The sequence below is a fragment of the Bombyx mori genome, chromosome 23 (genome assembly GCF_030269925.1).
Source record: "Bombyx mori chromosome 23, ASM3026992v2".
NCBI lineage: Eukaryota > Metazoa > Arthropoda > Insecta > Lepidoptera > Bombycidae > Bombyx > Bombyx mori.
This window is the reverse complement of record NC_085129.1, coordinates 19,327,802-19,340,338: the sequence shown is the minus strand read 5'-3', so window position 1 is coordinate 19,340,338 and position 12,537 is coordinate 19,327,802. Positions and strand designations below refer to the sequence as shown.

General features: G+C 39.1%; 1 protein-coding gene across 9 annotated transcripts in view; it reads right to left on the bottom strand.

Annotated features, from left to right (window-relative positions):
- LOC101742513 (neurofibromin) overlaps nucleotides 1-12,537 on the bottom strand; it is an 87,257-nt gene that overhangs the window by 6,988 nt on the left and 67,732 nt on the right. For 8 of the 9 annotated variants that reach the window (XM_062675375.1, XM_062675371.1, XM_062675367.1 and 5 more), the window contains 5 exons: nucleotides 7,707-7,797; nucleotides 6,589-6,659; nucleotides 2,764-2,853; nucleotides 2,352-2,459; nucleotides 731-936 (listed from right to left, as the gene is read on the bottom strand). In XM_062675375.1, the coding sequence (XP_062531359.1) occupies nucleotides 731-936; nucleotides 2,352-2,459; nucleotides 2,764-2,853; nucleotides 6,589-6,659; nucleotides 7,707-7,797 (566 nt within the window). The remainder of the gene's footprint in view (nucleotides 1-730; nucleotides 937-2,351; nucleotides 2,460-2,763; nucleotides 2,854-6,588; nucleotides 6,660-7,706; nucleotides 7,798-12,537) is intronic. The other variant, XM_062675374.1, reaches the window with a different exon arrangement.

Here is a 12,537-nt window from a genome sequence, read left to right as displayed (position 1 = left end):
ACAGGAAGTGTGCTCCTCACGTCCACCTTGCATGTGACATAGTCATTGAACGTCAAAACTAGAAATTATAACAGCTGGATTTTTTTTTAATTTCACTGAAGCATGGAGTATAGAACTAAGGAGTATCATCTGAGTGTATTAAAAAGTATACGCTCAAAAGAGGCTAATTAAAGTGGCACCACAGTAGCAAGTGGAAAGATTTTAAAAACGGCGCCATAAACTACCACACTTCACTTCAATCCAGCACACTTCGCTCTGTTTAAAAATGCTATATTCATACATTTCTACTTTCTACACTAGCGCTGTTTCGGTGAGTCTTCCAACAACTTGCTGTTTACAGGCGAACACTGTTTCAACTTGTCCCCTATACAAGAGGGTGCTTCTTACGTCTACCCTCCATACACTAAAGCGATCACTTAATTGATGACAGACTGATTATCTTCGCGAAATTTACTTAAAAAAAAAAACTTAAATATGTCTGCAGTATTTCCTCATGTAATTTAAATGTAATTAAAATAATCCTTATCTATCTATAATCCTCTCGCAGGTCTGCTGGAAGAGATTTCTTAAAGAAATGAGCAGTGCCTTTGTACATAATTTTCCTATTACTCTGTACTACGTCTTCTTTTTTGTGTGTACATAAATAAAATAAATAAATAAAAACGTTTTTTTTTTTCGTGACATAGAACACTCCACGGTTTTCGTGTGCCAGGGGAATCATGGTACTTACATGACTGGGAACACTTTAGGGAAGACTACGGATCCCTCGGCGAGGTACTGATACAGGATCCTGATCTCGTTCTCGTCGGTCGTATACTTGACGAGGGTCGCCAGCACCGTCAGCACCAGGGCTTGCGTCGTGAAGTCTGTCAGCACCAGAGGATCGAGGAGGCAGTTCATGTCGGACGATGACGTGTCCTTGTCGGTTGAGTTTTGCTGAAGAAATGTTATTGTAATAGGGTTTTTTTTTATTGCTCGTTTGGTGGACGTGTTTACCGCCCACCTGGTGTTGAGTGGTTACCGAAGCTCATAGACATCTACAACGTAAATGCCACCACCCACCTTGAGACATGAGTTGCCTCACTTTTTTTTTAACAGTACAACGGCTACCCCCCCATTCGAACCGAAACGCATGACTGTTTCACGGCAGAAATAGGCAGGGTAGTGGTACCTATCCGTGCGAACCCACAAGACGTCCTACCACCAGTAAATTACGTCACTAGTTCGTTTCTTGTTACCCGGCTAATGCACTTTTTTATGTATTGTGGACCCAGAGGGATAGGTGCAAGAATCCTGCTTTTACCTGCCGCGAAGTTACCATGCGATCCGAGCGGAACAGCCGCTATATACAATTGAGGTTTCGACCTCATATCTCAAGGTGCGTGGTGTTTACGTTATGATGTCTATTATGTCACTTTCGGACTATGTAAGGGCTTCTGATGCTTAAGTTTTGGATTGATGGGGCTCCAATAGCGGCAATTTTGTTTACTAACATGCCCGTTAAGATGGAAATGAGCCTCGTCAGAGAACATTATGTTATTGAAGGAAGTAAACCGATTCAACATTTCATTCGCATAATTTTGTCTTTGAATACCGTCAGTTTCCTTTAATTCTTGAACCAACTGAATTTTGTAAGGGTGCATATGTAAATCTTTCTTCAAAATCCGTTGTAACGATGTCCTGGATACGTTTAATGCTCTGGCGCGCTTACGAGTTGACTGTGTCGGATTTTCGCGAATAGACTGTGTCACTGTGTCTATGTTTTGTTCCGTACGTGACGTCCTTGGGCGACCCAACCGCGGTTTATCTAACGTCGAACCGGTCTCCTCGAACTTAGCAACCCAGTTCTTAATCGTTTGAAGAGTTGGAGTGTCGTCAAAGTTGTGTAAACCTTTGTGTTCTCGAAATTTACGCCGCGCAACGGTTGCCGAATTGTCGTTTTTATAAAACTCGCGCACACAAAACGCACGGTCCGCTCCGGTAAAACGCTCCATCGCGACTAAATTCCCAGAAACCGAAGTTACTCCCCCCGCTTCCCCTGCACCGCTCACGCGCACCCTGTTCGTTTTATTCAAATTTTACTTTTCAAAGGACTTATGGGCCACCCTGTATATATTTTTGATTGTTTTCACAACTACCCTGCCTTGTCAACTTAAAGACATCTCTAAACAAATCGACGTTTTTGAGGGTAGTATACATTTTTTTACCCTTTTCGGCAGACGAGCATACGGTCCGCCTGATGGTGAGTGGTTACCGTCGCCCATGGACTTCAAGAATGCCAGGGGCAGAGTCAAGATGCTGCCTCAAAGAGCTATGTAAGCTAAGAGTATATGAGAGAATTAGTTAACTACCTTATTGGAAGTCTCTGGGTAGTCGCTGTCTCCGGATTTAGTAGATGCGGGTCGGTCGTTGGCGTCGTCGGTGCTGCCCGGGGACCCCCGGCCGTCGTCGTCCACCACCTTCAGGAGACCATACCAAGACCGGACGGATAACATCGCATTTCAAAAATGAGATTAGCAAATTTTTTTTCATTCACGTAATCATCGGTAGGTTTTGTGATCCCGCCTATGTCCCGTGTCGGCCACCAAGTTTTGATGTCCATGGACTACAACAACCACTTAACACTACATGAAGCGAAGCCAACGTGAATTGAGATATCATTAATATTTTTTATAAGGTCATTTAGCAATTTCTGCAAAATATGTGAAATTAAGCTCAGAGCTAAACGGGTTATAAAAATTGTATTCTTTGTGGCTGACTCACATCCAGTCCACTGTCAGAGTCTCCCATGATATCCCTGGCTGCTTCACCACTGGCTCCATGCTGCATGCTGTGAGCTCGACCTTCGCTATCCTATACGTTTTCGATATGTTAGTATTCGAACACACTGTATACGAATGGGTGTACAGGGTGTTCTAAAAGGGGATAAGTGTGATTTAGGAACTGTCCGATTCGTACAATAACATTTTACGAATTTATCCACTCGGCCTGTATTTATTAGTCGAATATAATTCTATACAATGTCGAAAACTAAAAACGATCCAGACTGGTGATACGGGGTGTTGTTAATTGCAAACATTTTATTTTAAATTATTGATTTATTTATTAATCTTATTTGACCGAGATCGCTTCACTAGTGACAATTAAATGGCCATTCTTATTAATTTTCGTAAAGTTTAAGAATTAACTGTCTAGTAAAAAAAGATAAATCTTTGTTTTCAAGAAAAATAGTTCTTAATATGTGACTTTTATATGACAGCTCCTTTCTTTTTTTAAGTCGGGAGTGCAAGATTGAGTTGCTACACTACTAGATAGGGCTAATGAATGAAGACACAGCCGGATCAAGTTAACTGACTATATCCAATGCATTAAGATTTTAATTTTAATTTCTTTTTTATTCAAGTCAGTGCCGAAATCACACCAAAAGCTGTATATATAAAAAAGGGTGGGCATTTAGGACGATATTTCTATTCAGCCGATCATTTATGCATTAATTTGCATCTATTTCGAATTGAAAATTCCATCGTGACACTTCGTAAAAACCATCTAAGCTTTTTGTTCAAAAAAAGCTACATCTAAGAAAGCTTTGTTCGGTGTACGCTCGTGTTTATTGTATTTACACTTTCGGCAAACGTGTATTTAAATCTGTGTGCTTTTTTTTGGTGAAAATGTTACAAATATCCAAAAGTCATCGAATTTTATAATTCACTTATTTCCAAATAACGTTTAAAATAATTCTATGTATAATCGTGAATAGCAGATAACGTTCGTTATTTATAGCGTAGAACGACACTAATGCTTATCGTTTTTCGCTGCTTTTTTGAGTTCTCATCGAGTGTTTTAATGTTCAGTAGTAATCACCATGCAGGTCAGAATCAGGTTCAAAAAACAAACAGGGGTTTCTAATTTATCGGGGTCAAGGTTTACAAGGCGTTAATTTTATTAATTAATAGCCTGTTTTGACGACAGCCTATTAAATGTAAGGATAAAACTAATGTCCTATAAAAAGCAGGGGTATAATACTTAAAAAGTATTTTGAAGCTTTCAAAAAAAAGCTATAATAAAAATTCAAAATTCCTCTTCTGATTTTCATGGAGTTCGCATTTTTTATTATTTTATCCACTTTCCATAGTCAAGTTGTACAAATGGCCAATCACGAAGCATCGTTGAAACGCTATATTTACAAATGATTCAATAATATTGTGAACTATTATTCATTTACAAGATCTCTCAATAAGTTAGTTCACATAAGTTTGGTTTTCTCTCAAGGGTCTCAGTAAAACTAGGAGCATAGCACTGTTACTGTCTTCCAATTATTAAATATCAATTTGTCACAAAGCTTATTTTGCTTATTTTAACGCTGCTTTTTGCTGCTCTAATGATTATTTTAAACGCTTTTGAATGATTAACGTGCTTAAACGTATTACTTAGCGTTTTTCTAAAACACGTTACTACATAATATATTATTATAGTTTACCCTTGGAACCGAGATAGTGTCTTTCGAAGTGGGAACCGAAAAAGATCTCTGAGTTTTGAAACGCATTCTAGCTGACGTCTAAACGTTTCAAAAGCGGTGCGAATAAAAAGCGTACAGACGAAAAAAATCAAATCCGTTTAACGCATGTCCGTTACGACAGTTATTTTTTTTTAACGGTAGAAAAAAGCGTGTAAGTTATACGAGAGATACAAAAATAACGTGTTATAAATAACGTGCGTTAAACGGTAATAATTAACGTTATTTATTTAATACAAACGATTACGATTAGGATTGAATCCCGATTTAAGATGCGTGGAAGAAAACACAGAGTGATTTTTTTTAAAAGATACATTCTCATGATTTATACTTACAATAGATCATATTAGAGTTATATATGTTTTGTGACGGTAGATGAAATAATTCTTTCGTATAATTTTTAAAGTTTCAAAACTAGTTGACTGCGACCACAAAAACTGTGACGTAAGACTTCGTAAATAATATCGAGGGAGGGCTATTTGGTTTAAGCGAGATTTCACTTTTTTCCTTTTTTTTAAGCAGAGTTTGGTAAACGAGCTCACAGCCCACCTGATGTTAAGTGGATACAGGAGCCCATAGACATCTACAACGTAAATGCCGCAACCCACCTTGAGATATAAGTTCTAAGGTCTCAGTATAGTTACAACGGCTGCTCAACCCTTCAAGCCGAAACGCATAACTGCTTCACGGCAGAAATAGGCGGGGTGATGGTACCTACCCGCGCGAGCTCACAAGAGGTGCTACCACCAGTAGCGACCAATACGCGACATTTATCTTTGCAATTAAAGGTGCGTTTTATTTGGTACTAGCAACCCGCCCTCGCTTCGCTTCGGAAACTAATTTATTATTGATTTCTCCACTATTTAATGGATGTTATTATACATATAAACCGTCCTCTTCAATCAATTTATCTATTAAAAAAAACCGCATCAAAATCCGTTGCGCAGTTTTAAAGATTTAAGCATACATAAGGATATAGGGACAGAGAAAGCGACTTTGTTTTATACGATGTAGTGATTAATAGCATCAACAGTTCGATGTTTTTAATTGAACTTCAATTAAGTTTACCCCATTCAAATAGTTGAAGAAGTTTTTTGTTACGACATATCAAATTTTATATTTTAATTATTATAGCTCTTGTGTGAAGTTGCGAAAAGGTCGCTTAAACGAAATAGCCTATCGCCCCTAGATATAACGATAATATCAACCGCGAGATTTAAAAACGTTAAAGTATGTTCTGATTGGGTCCACCTCTCTCCCACTCTCTCTTTCTCTCACTCACTCACTCACTCATTCATTCACTCACTCACTCAGTCACTCACTCACTCACTCACTCATTCTCTCTCTCTCTCACTCACTCTCAACACCTGAAGAAGATACAACACAGTTTCTTAGATATTTAATATTTCATTTGTGATCGTAACTGGAAGAGGACGAATGCGATCTCAATGGGAGAATTGACCGTAACATTCAGAAGTAGCTCAGTAAAAATTTCATCTACCGCACAATACGAAATGTTGCTAACTACACATAATACTAGACCTAGAACTGTTATGACATTAATGTAATTTTTTTGTGTTATTTTTCGAGATGAACCTCTTTCGAAAGCCGATGTTTTTCGTGTTTTCTCATTACAATTATATCAAGTTCCAAGATCAGTGGTATTTGGATTATCATGAGTACCTAATGCATATTCAATTCACTTCGAATACGTTGATGACTTCTTGTTTCCGTTTGATTAAGCTTGTTTTTCTTTGTTAAGCCATATCGTTTTTAGCTTTATTCCTCACTTAAACTAAGTAGCATTGAATAGTCGAAACAGATACCTATAAGAAATGACAATATACTAATCACAATCAACTTATCAATACAAAATTAGCTTAACGTATAAGCTTGTGGATATTTTAGATTAAAGCATTATTATTTAATTAATAAATTGTGTCAATACATATATGTATATATTTTCAATAATCTAAAATATCCAAAAACTTGAGCGAAACACGCCCGACCGTTATAAACGCTTTTTATTAATAACGTTTACGTTATAAGCGCGTGCTATTTAAAAATAGCGTTACCTGATGTGTTATGTTCATTAAATGAGGGCTGTGTCCGCCGCTGCCAGACTGTTGCATTGTCGGTGATTTACCTTAAACATGCAACATTGATATTTATTACTAGTGGAACAAGGTTCAAGCTATGCTGTCACTGTCAATAAATAATCTATATATTTTGCAATACGTGAAGCAAAAACTTTGTACTCCTTTTTAAGAAAATTGCTCGGACGGTGGAGTATGAATTTTCCCACACTTATAGAGAATATAGAGGAGTGCAGAATGGTAATAGTATTTTTGATTATGCATAAAAAATACATTAAATCAATTAAAAAACATTACACACACTACCATGATTTGACACAACACTATATATTATAATATAATATATACTCTTTGTTCATTGTATTTTTATTGTTTAAAGTCTGTGGTCAAATTGAGAATAGATTAATATTGTTTGTCTTCAATATTATTTGTTTATAGTGAAGTCTTGGCGAGATCTGTGATTATAGAAGTATATTCTGTGATAATAATCTTTGACAATAGAACCAGGGACTTTTTGGCGGGAACGCGAGGAGTGAGGTTGTGTGATTTGTTTCATTTTGTCTATTTAGTGTTTCTTCAGGTTTAAATGTATAATAACGGTGGTTTATTAACTGTTTAATATCTGTGAAAGTGCACAAATGTGGGAAAATGAAACAAAGCCGCTAGACGTAGCTTCTCGGAATCCTCCAAAAAGTCCACTAAAAAAATCTCAGTAAATCACCACCATTTTACTGCGATTATATTTCATCCCACATCATCTCATTTCATTTAATTTCATCCCAGTTAATGTCTCAAATTAATCATTTTCATTTCATTTCATTTCACTCCATATTATCATTTTTCATAAAAATTAAAATAGGACATGACTTAAAGGTCTTAGTTACCAGGTCATAAAATCCCTTAAAACACAATAGAACCATAATAATGTTCAAACGTTTAATTTTAATTAACTATAGTCCAATTTCAACTACCGGGGGACCACTAGTAACTATAATATAATAATAACCGTCACCTGACGACACCCAGATAGAGTTTCAAGCAATTTATGACTTGAGTTACATTACTTATAGATTATTGTCGAATTAAAGTCCACTTACCACCATGCGCGCACGTAGCTTGGTCCAGCACGTCCCACGAGCGCTGCCTGCGTCCGGCGCGGCCCGGGGGCGCCGGCACCGACATCGAGGACTGCGGCGAAACATTAAACCAAATTTGAGGGTAGTTTTAACAATCAAATTATTTGGGACCTTAGTGTTTGACTTGTGGCGTTCATGATCAATGGGAACCGCTCAGTGGCAAATGGGCCGTGTGCTTGCCTGCCGAAAATGCTAATATAAACGAAAAACAATCAATATTCTAAAGGAGTCCTACTTTTTTTATAATTTTAATCTTCTTTTTTGAAAGAGTTTTAAAAAATACATGTCTGTAATTCTATTTTGTCTTAAAATTTAAAATGTGTTATAAGTTAAAAAAATATATATTATGTGTTCCGTTTGACGTCCGAAGTCCATTATGAGAGTACATCGTATGATTTCCACTGCAGGTCGCTAAATTTGACTACTTCCGTTTCCTAAGTCCCATCTACAGCGCCCTCTATAACGTCTGGAACCGAACCAACAAGCAAAGACAAGCCGCCATATTTGTCATTGTTGCGTCGTTTTTTCCCACGTGCAGTCGTTAATATTTTAAGAAGTTAGTAATTTAAAATGTTATAAGCAACTTTCGAGATTTGAAGTAGAAAGTTTGTTTCAAACAAGTGTTATGATTATCTTCCGTTTCGTGAAAACCTCCAAGGCTCTACAATGAGTGACGAGGTTATCGCGCCTTTCAAAGTAAAATTTAAGTGAGGATAGTTCTTCGATTTCTTCGGATATTTCTTCGGGTTCGTCGGAAAATAAAGACTAGGGACCAGCAAGAAAACTTCGAAAAAGTGACTGGTCGCGAGATCTGAATAAAAGGTTTGACTTACTGTCGCAATAATGGGTGAGTCATGTGAATATTATTTTAACTTCGAATCATGCTATTGCTGGTCGTGCACCAGTGGTCCCGCCTTTACACTTACAAATACCAACATCTTATAATAATAATGTCTGATCTGGTTTCAACTTCCAATCGAAATTAGACAACGACGAATAGTTTTTACGTCTGCCACCAGACCGTCCGTTACCAGAAGCGGGTAGGTTTTGAAATTTGAGCATTTCTATAAAAGAACCAGATATGCAAAGATTTGACTAGCCGACTTGGAACGCGGTGCAGTATTCGGAGGTTCAAAAAAAAAAAAAAAATGTTTTCCTGCGTTACTAATGCTCTTTTGGCACAGAACGAATGCGTTATGCTGCCATACAAAACCTTGCCGACGGGTCAAATTCAGAGAATGTTCAGCTTAATACTTCCGCCTTTTACGAAAAGTTGAAACCGCTATTCGGTAACGATTTCGCCTATAAAAGTTTCTAACGATATCCTTCAAATAATTTTCGATAAGCGAGCCGAGGTTATACGATAGCGTCGTAGATACCTCATAAAGAAATTAAAGGATAGATATATCAGGGAAGATATAGAGAAATATCTTCTTCTTGTGATTATATGTTTAACCCCAACTTATTATTGGCATATATACAGAAAATTAGTGGTATTGATAAATTACAAAAGCGGCACCGTCTGCTACTCGCATCCGGCCCGCATCGCCGGAACCCTCGGCTTGTACTGCCAATGCAAAGCCATGTCGAGGTAGGCCACATTCCAATACATCTAAAGAGGCCGAAAACAGATATTCTGAGCGATGTTATCCAAATAATTCCTCAGCAAGAAAAACGGGGGGAGGGAGGAACAAGTACAAAGTGGAACGAAAATCAGGAAATAAAAATAAATTACTCAACAGCATTTTCAGGCGGATGTCTAAGACTATATCGAAACACCTGGACTCGATCCACCAAACGTAATATTGAAATTAATAATAACTTGATGTCAATCAAAATCCAAAATTTAATTCAATAGAGCTTTAGAACCCGCACCCCCGACACCGTCTTTCAGATTTCCTCTTTTCATACTTCCCAAGACCAATAAAAAATCGAACAATTTTCAACCTCAAGGCATTGAACAAGTACATGAAACAGTCTTTTTCACCTTTTCCACCATCGAGTTCCTAAGTTTTATAACAGATTGGAATGTCGAACTGGATTTGAGCCAGGCCTATTATCATCTATCAATGACGTTTCTCGGGATCAGTTATCAGGGTCGTCTACTTCAGATGATATGTCTGCCATTCGGCTTAGCTGCACCACCGCGGATTTTTGCTTCAGTGACAAACTAAATAGCCGAAATACTTCGCCAGAAGGGTCTGCGACTAGTGGTTATCTGCTTGTACACCAGGGCAGAACATCTCCCGCCATCGGAGCAAAGCTTATCCATATTATCTGGAACCGCTGCGTTCATTGACAGTGCGTTTCCAGAGGTCTTTTTTGCCACGTACCAGCTGGCTATGGAATGAGCTCCCTCCACGGTGTTTCCCGAGCGCTATGACATGTCCTTCTTTAAATGAGGCTTGTGGAGAGAATTAAGCAGTAGGCAGCGGCTTGGCTCTGCCCCTGGCGTTGCTGAAGTCCATCGGCGACTGTAACTATTCACCTTCAGGTGGGTCGTATGCTCGTCTGCCTACAAGGGCAAAAGACTTGTTGAAATCTCAAGTAACTATACTGAGACCTTAGAACTCATATCTCAAGGTGGGTGGCGGCATTTACGCTGTAGATGTCTATGGCCTCCAGTAACCACTTAACACCAGGTAAGCTGTAAACTCGTCCACCCATCTAAGCAACCGGTTATGACACTGACGAGCTTGATAGACTTTCTGGGAATCGTATGGGACACCAAATCCAAGACAAAGTCCCTGCCCAAGAATTTGCTCGTGCGACTTACTGCCGGCGGTTGGAACCTAAAGCAGGCGCAAAGCCTCTTAGGATATCTCAACTTTGCGACTTTCATCACCCACCGGGGAAAGTTGCTTTGCAGAGTCCTTGTAGTACCACAGCAACAAGCTCAGGAGGTATCCTCATTTACCAAAGCAGTATTCGGACGAGGTACATACAGAGCTGGATTGGTGGTTAGAGAAAGTCAGTCAGAGCACACCAATTCATCCACAGAGAATGGCCACGAACCACGTCATCACCGACGCGTCGGACATTCAGTGGGGAGCCCTTGTAAACAACAGAACAGAATTTTCCTACATAAAGAACGAGGGAGGAACCCGGTCACGATAATTGCTAGATCTGACTGGAAAATTGCTTAACTTAATAGACCACCTCAAAGTTGTACTTCTCCCTCACCACCTACCGGGACTGTACAACACTGAAGCCGATCACCTCTTACGCAATCGCGGCGGCTTGGAGTGGTATCTCACAGAAAAAGCAACTACTAGGCTATTCAGCCTGTGGGGAACTTGTTCGCTTCTCGGACCGCTCATGGATAAAAAACTATGTTTACCTCTTGTGAGTCCGCGCGAGTAGGTATTTTGCCCTGAAGCAGTGGTGCGTCTCGGTTTGAAGGGTGGGGCAGCCGTTGTAACTATACTTGAGACCTTAGATCTTATATCTCAAGGTGGGTGGCGCATTTACGTTCTAGACGTCTATGGGCTCCAGTGACCACTTAATACCAGGTGAGCTGTGAGCCCGTCCACCCATCAAAGCAAAACTCGAACGCCTGCCTCTACAACGCGTTCAGCAGATCTTGGCATTACTGACTAGCATGGCCGTTTCCGCCGCTCAGTGCTGGACCACCTCAACTCAACCTCAGGTCGGTACATACTAGTGGTACCCAAGTGCAAGAAGCCCCTGTGGAGGCCAGACCTGAAATCACCTGCCCTCAATCGACTCAAGAAGCTCAGAGATCTGAACATCAGTCTGGTGGACACTGACAATGCTACCGCCAGGCTGTCAGCAATCTACACCTGGAAGCTTGGTTCATTTTGGGTGGGACACGCTGACAGGGACATGGACATCGGCAGGAGCGAAACTTACTATTATCGTGCTGGAGAGAGTCTACGATAAGAACATACGCCCCTATTTGGAATAAGGGGTAAGGTTTTGTCAAGAAAATGTATTAATTCTCGTATCTGTATTTATCTCATGGTCTCTCCTACCGAACCATTCTAGTTTATAAGTCTGTTATATAGCGTCCGTTTGTGAAACTCTATCGGATATAAAAAATAGCTTCGAGCCCGACAGTGAAACATACTGAAATCTATTTCCTTGACAAAGCCTGCACCTTCTAAATTGCTGATATTTGGGTCGAAAACTAATTGATCTTCACACCAACAGTCCAGTTGGACATTCGTGGCTGCTCCTGACCAATTGATCATCGATGCAGTATACTGGCTACGCAATCTAGTGAATATGACACAGCAAACCAGTGGGAATATTTAATCTATTCTTAGCAACTAAAGGCTCCACTAAGCCAGCTACTGCAGTGAGGATTAGTAGTTGGGTAAAAAGTCTTTTAGGAGACTCGGGCATTCAGGCCTCAGTTGGAAGCTGTAGAGCGGTGGTGAAAACTCTAAACTGGGTAGGAAATTACCAAATTAATGATATTTCAGCTAAAGATAACTGACAACATCAGCATACTTTTAGAAAGTTCTATCAAAAACTTATTATTAATGCATCAAACACTGATATAAATTCTGAGAAATCTTTCTCAGTATTTTCGTCCTAAATCTTATTAGGTCGATTTGAATTAAGTGGGTAATATTATACGGTTACCTTCAATTAATTTAAATTACGTGCTTAATTTAAGCTTTGCTTAATTAAACACAATAAGTCACATTGTTGCTTTTTAAATAAATATTATTTTATTTCAAATACAAGCCACCAGGAGATAACAAACAGTCTCTCATAATGGACTTCGGACGTCAAACGGAACACATAATATAGAAATTTTACC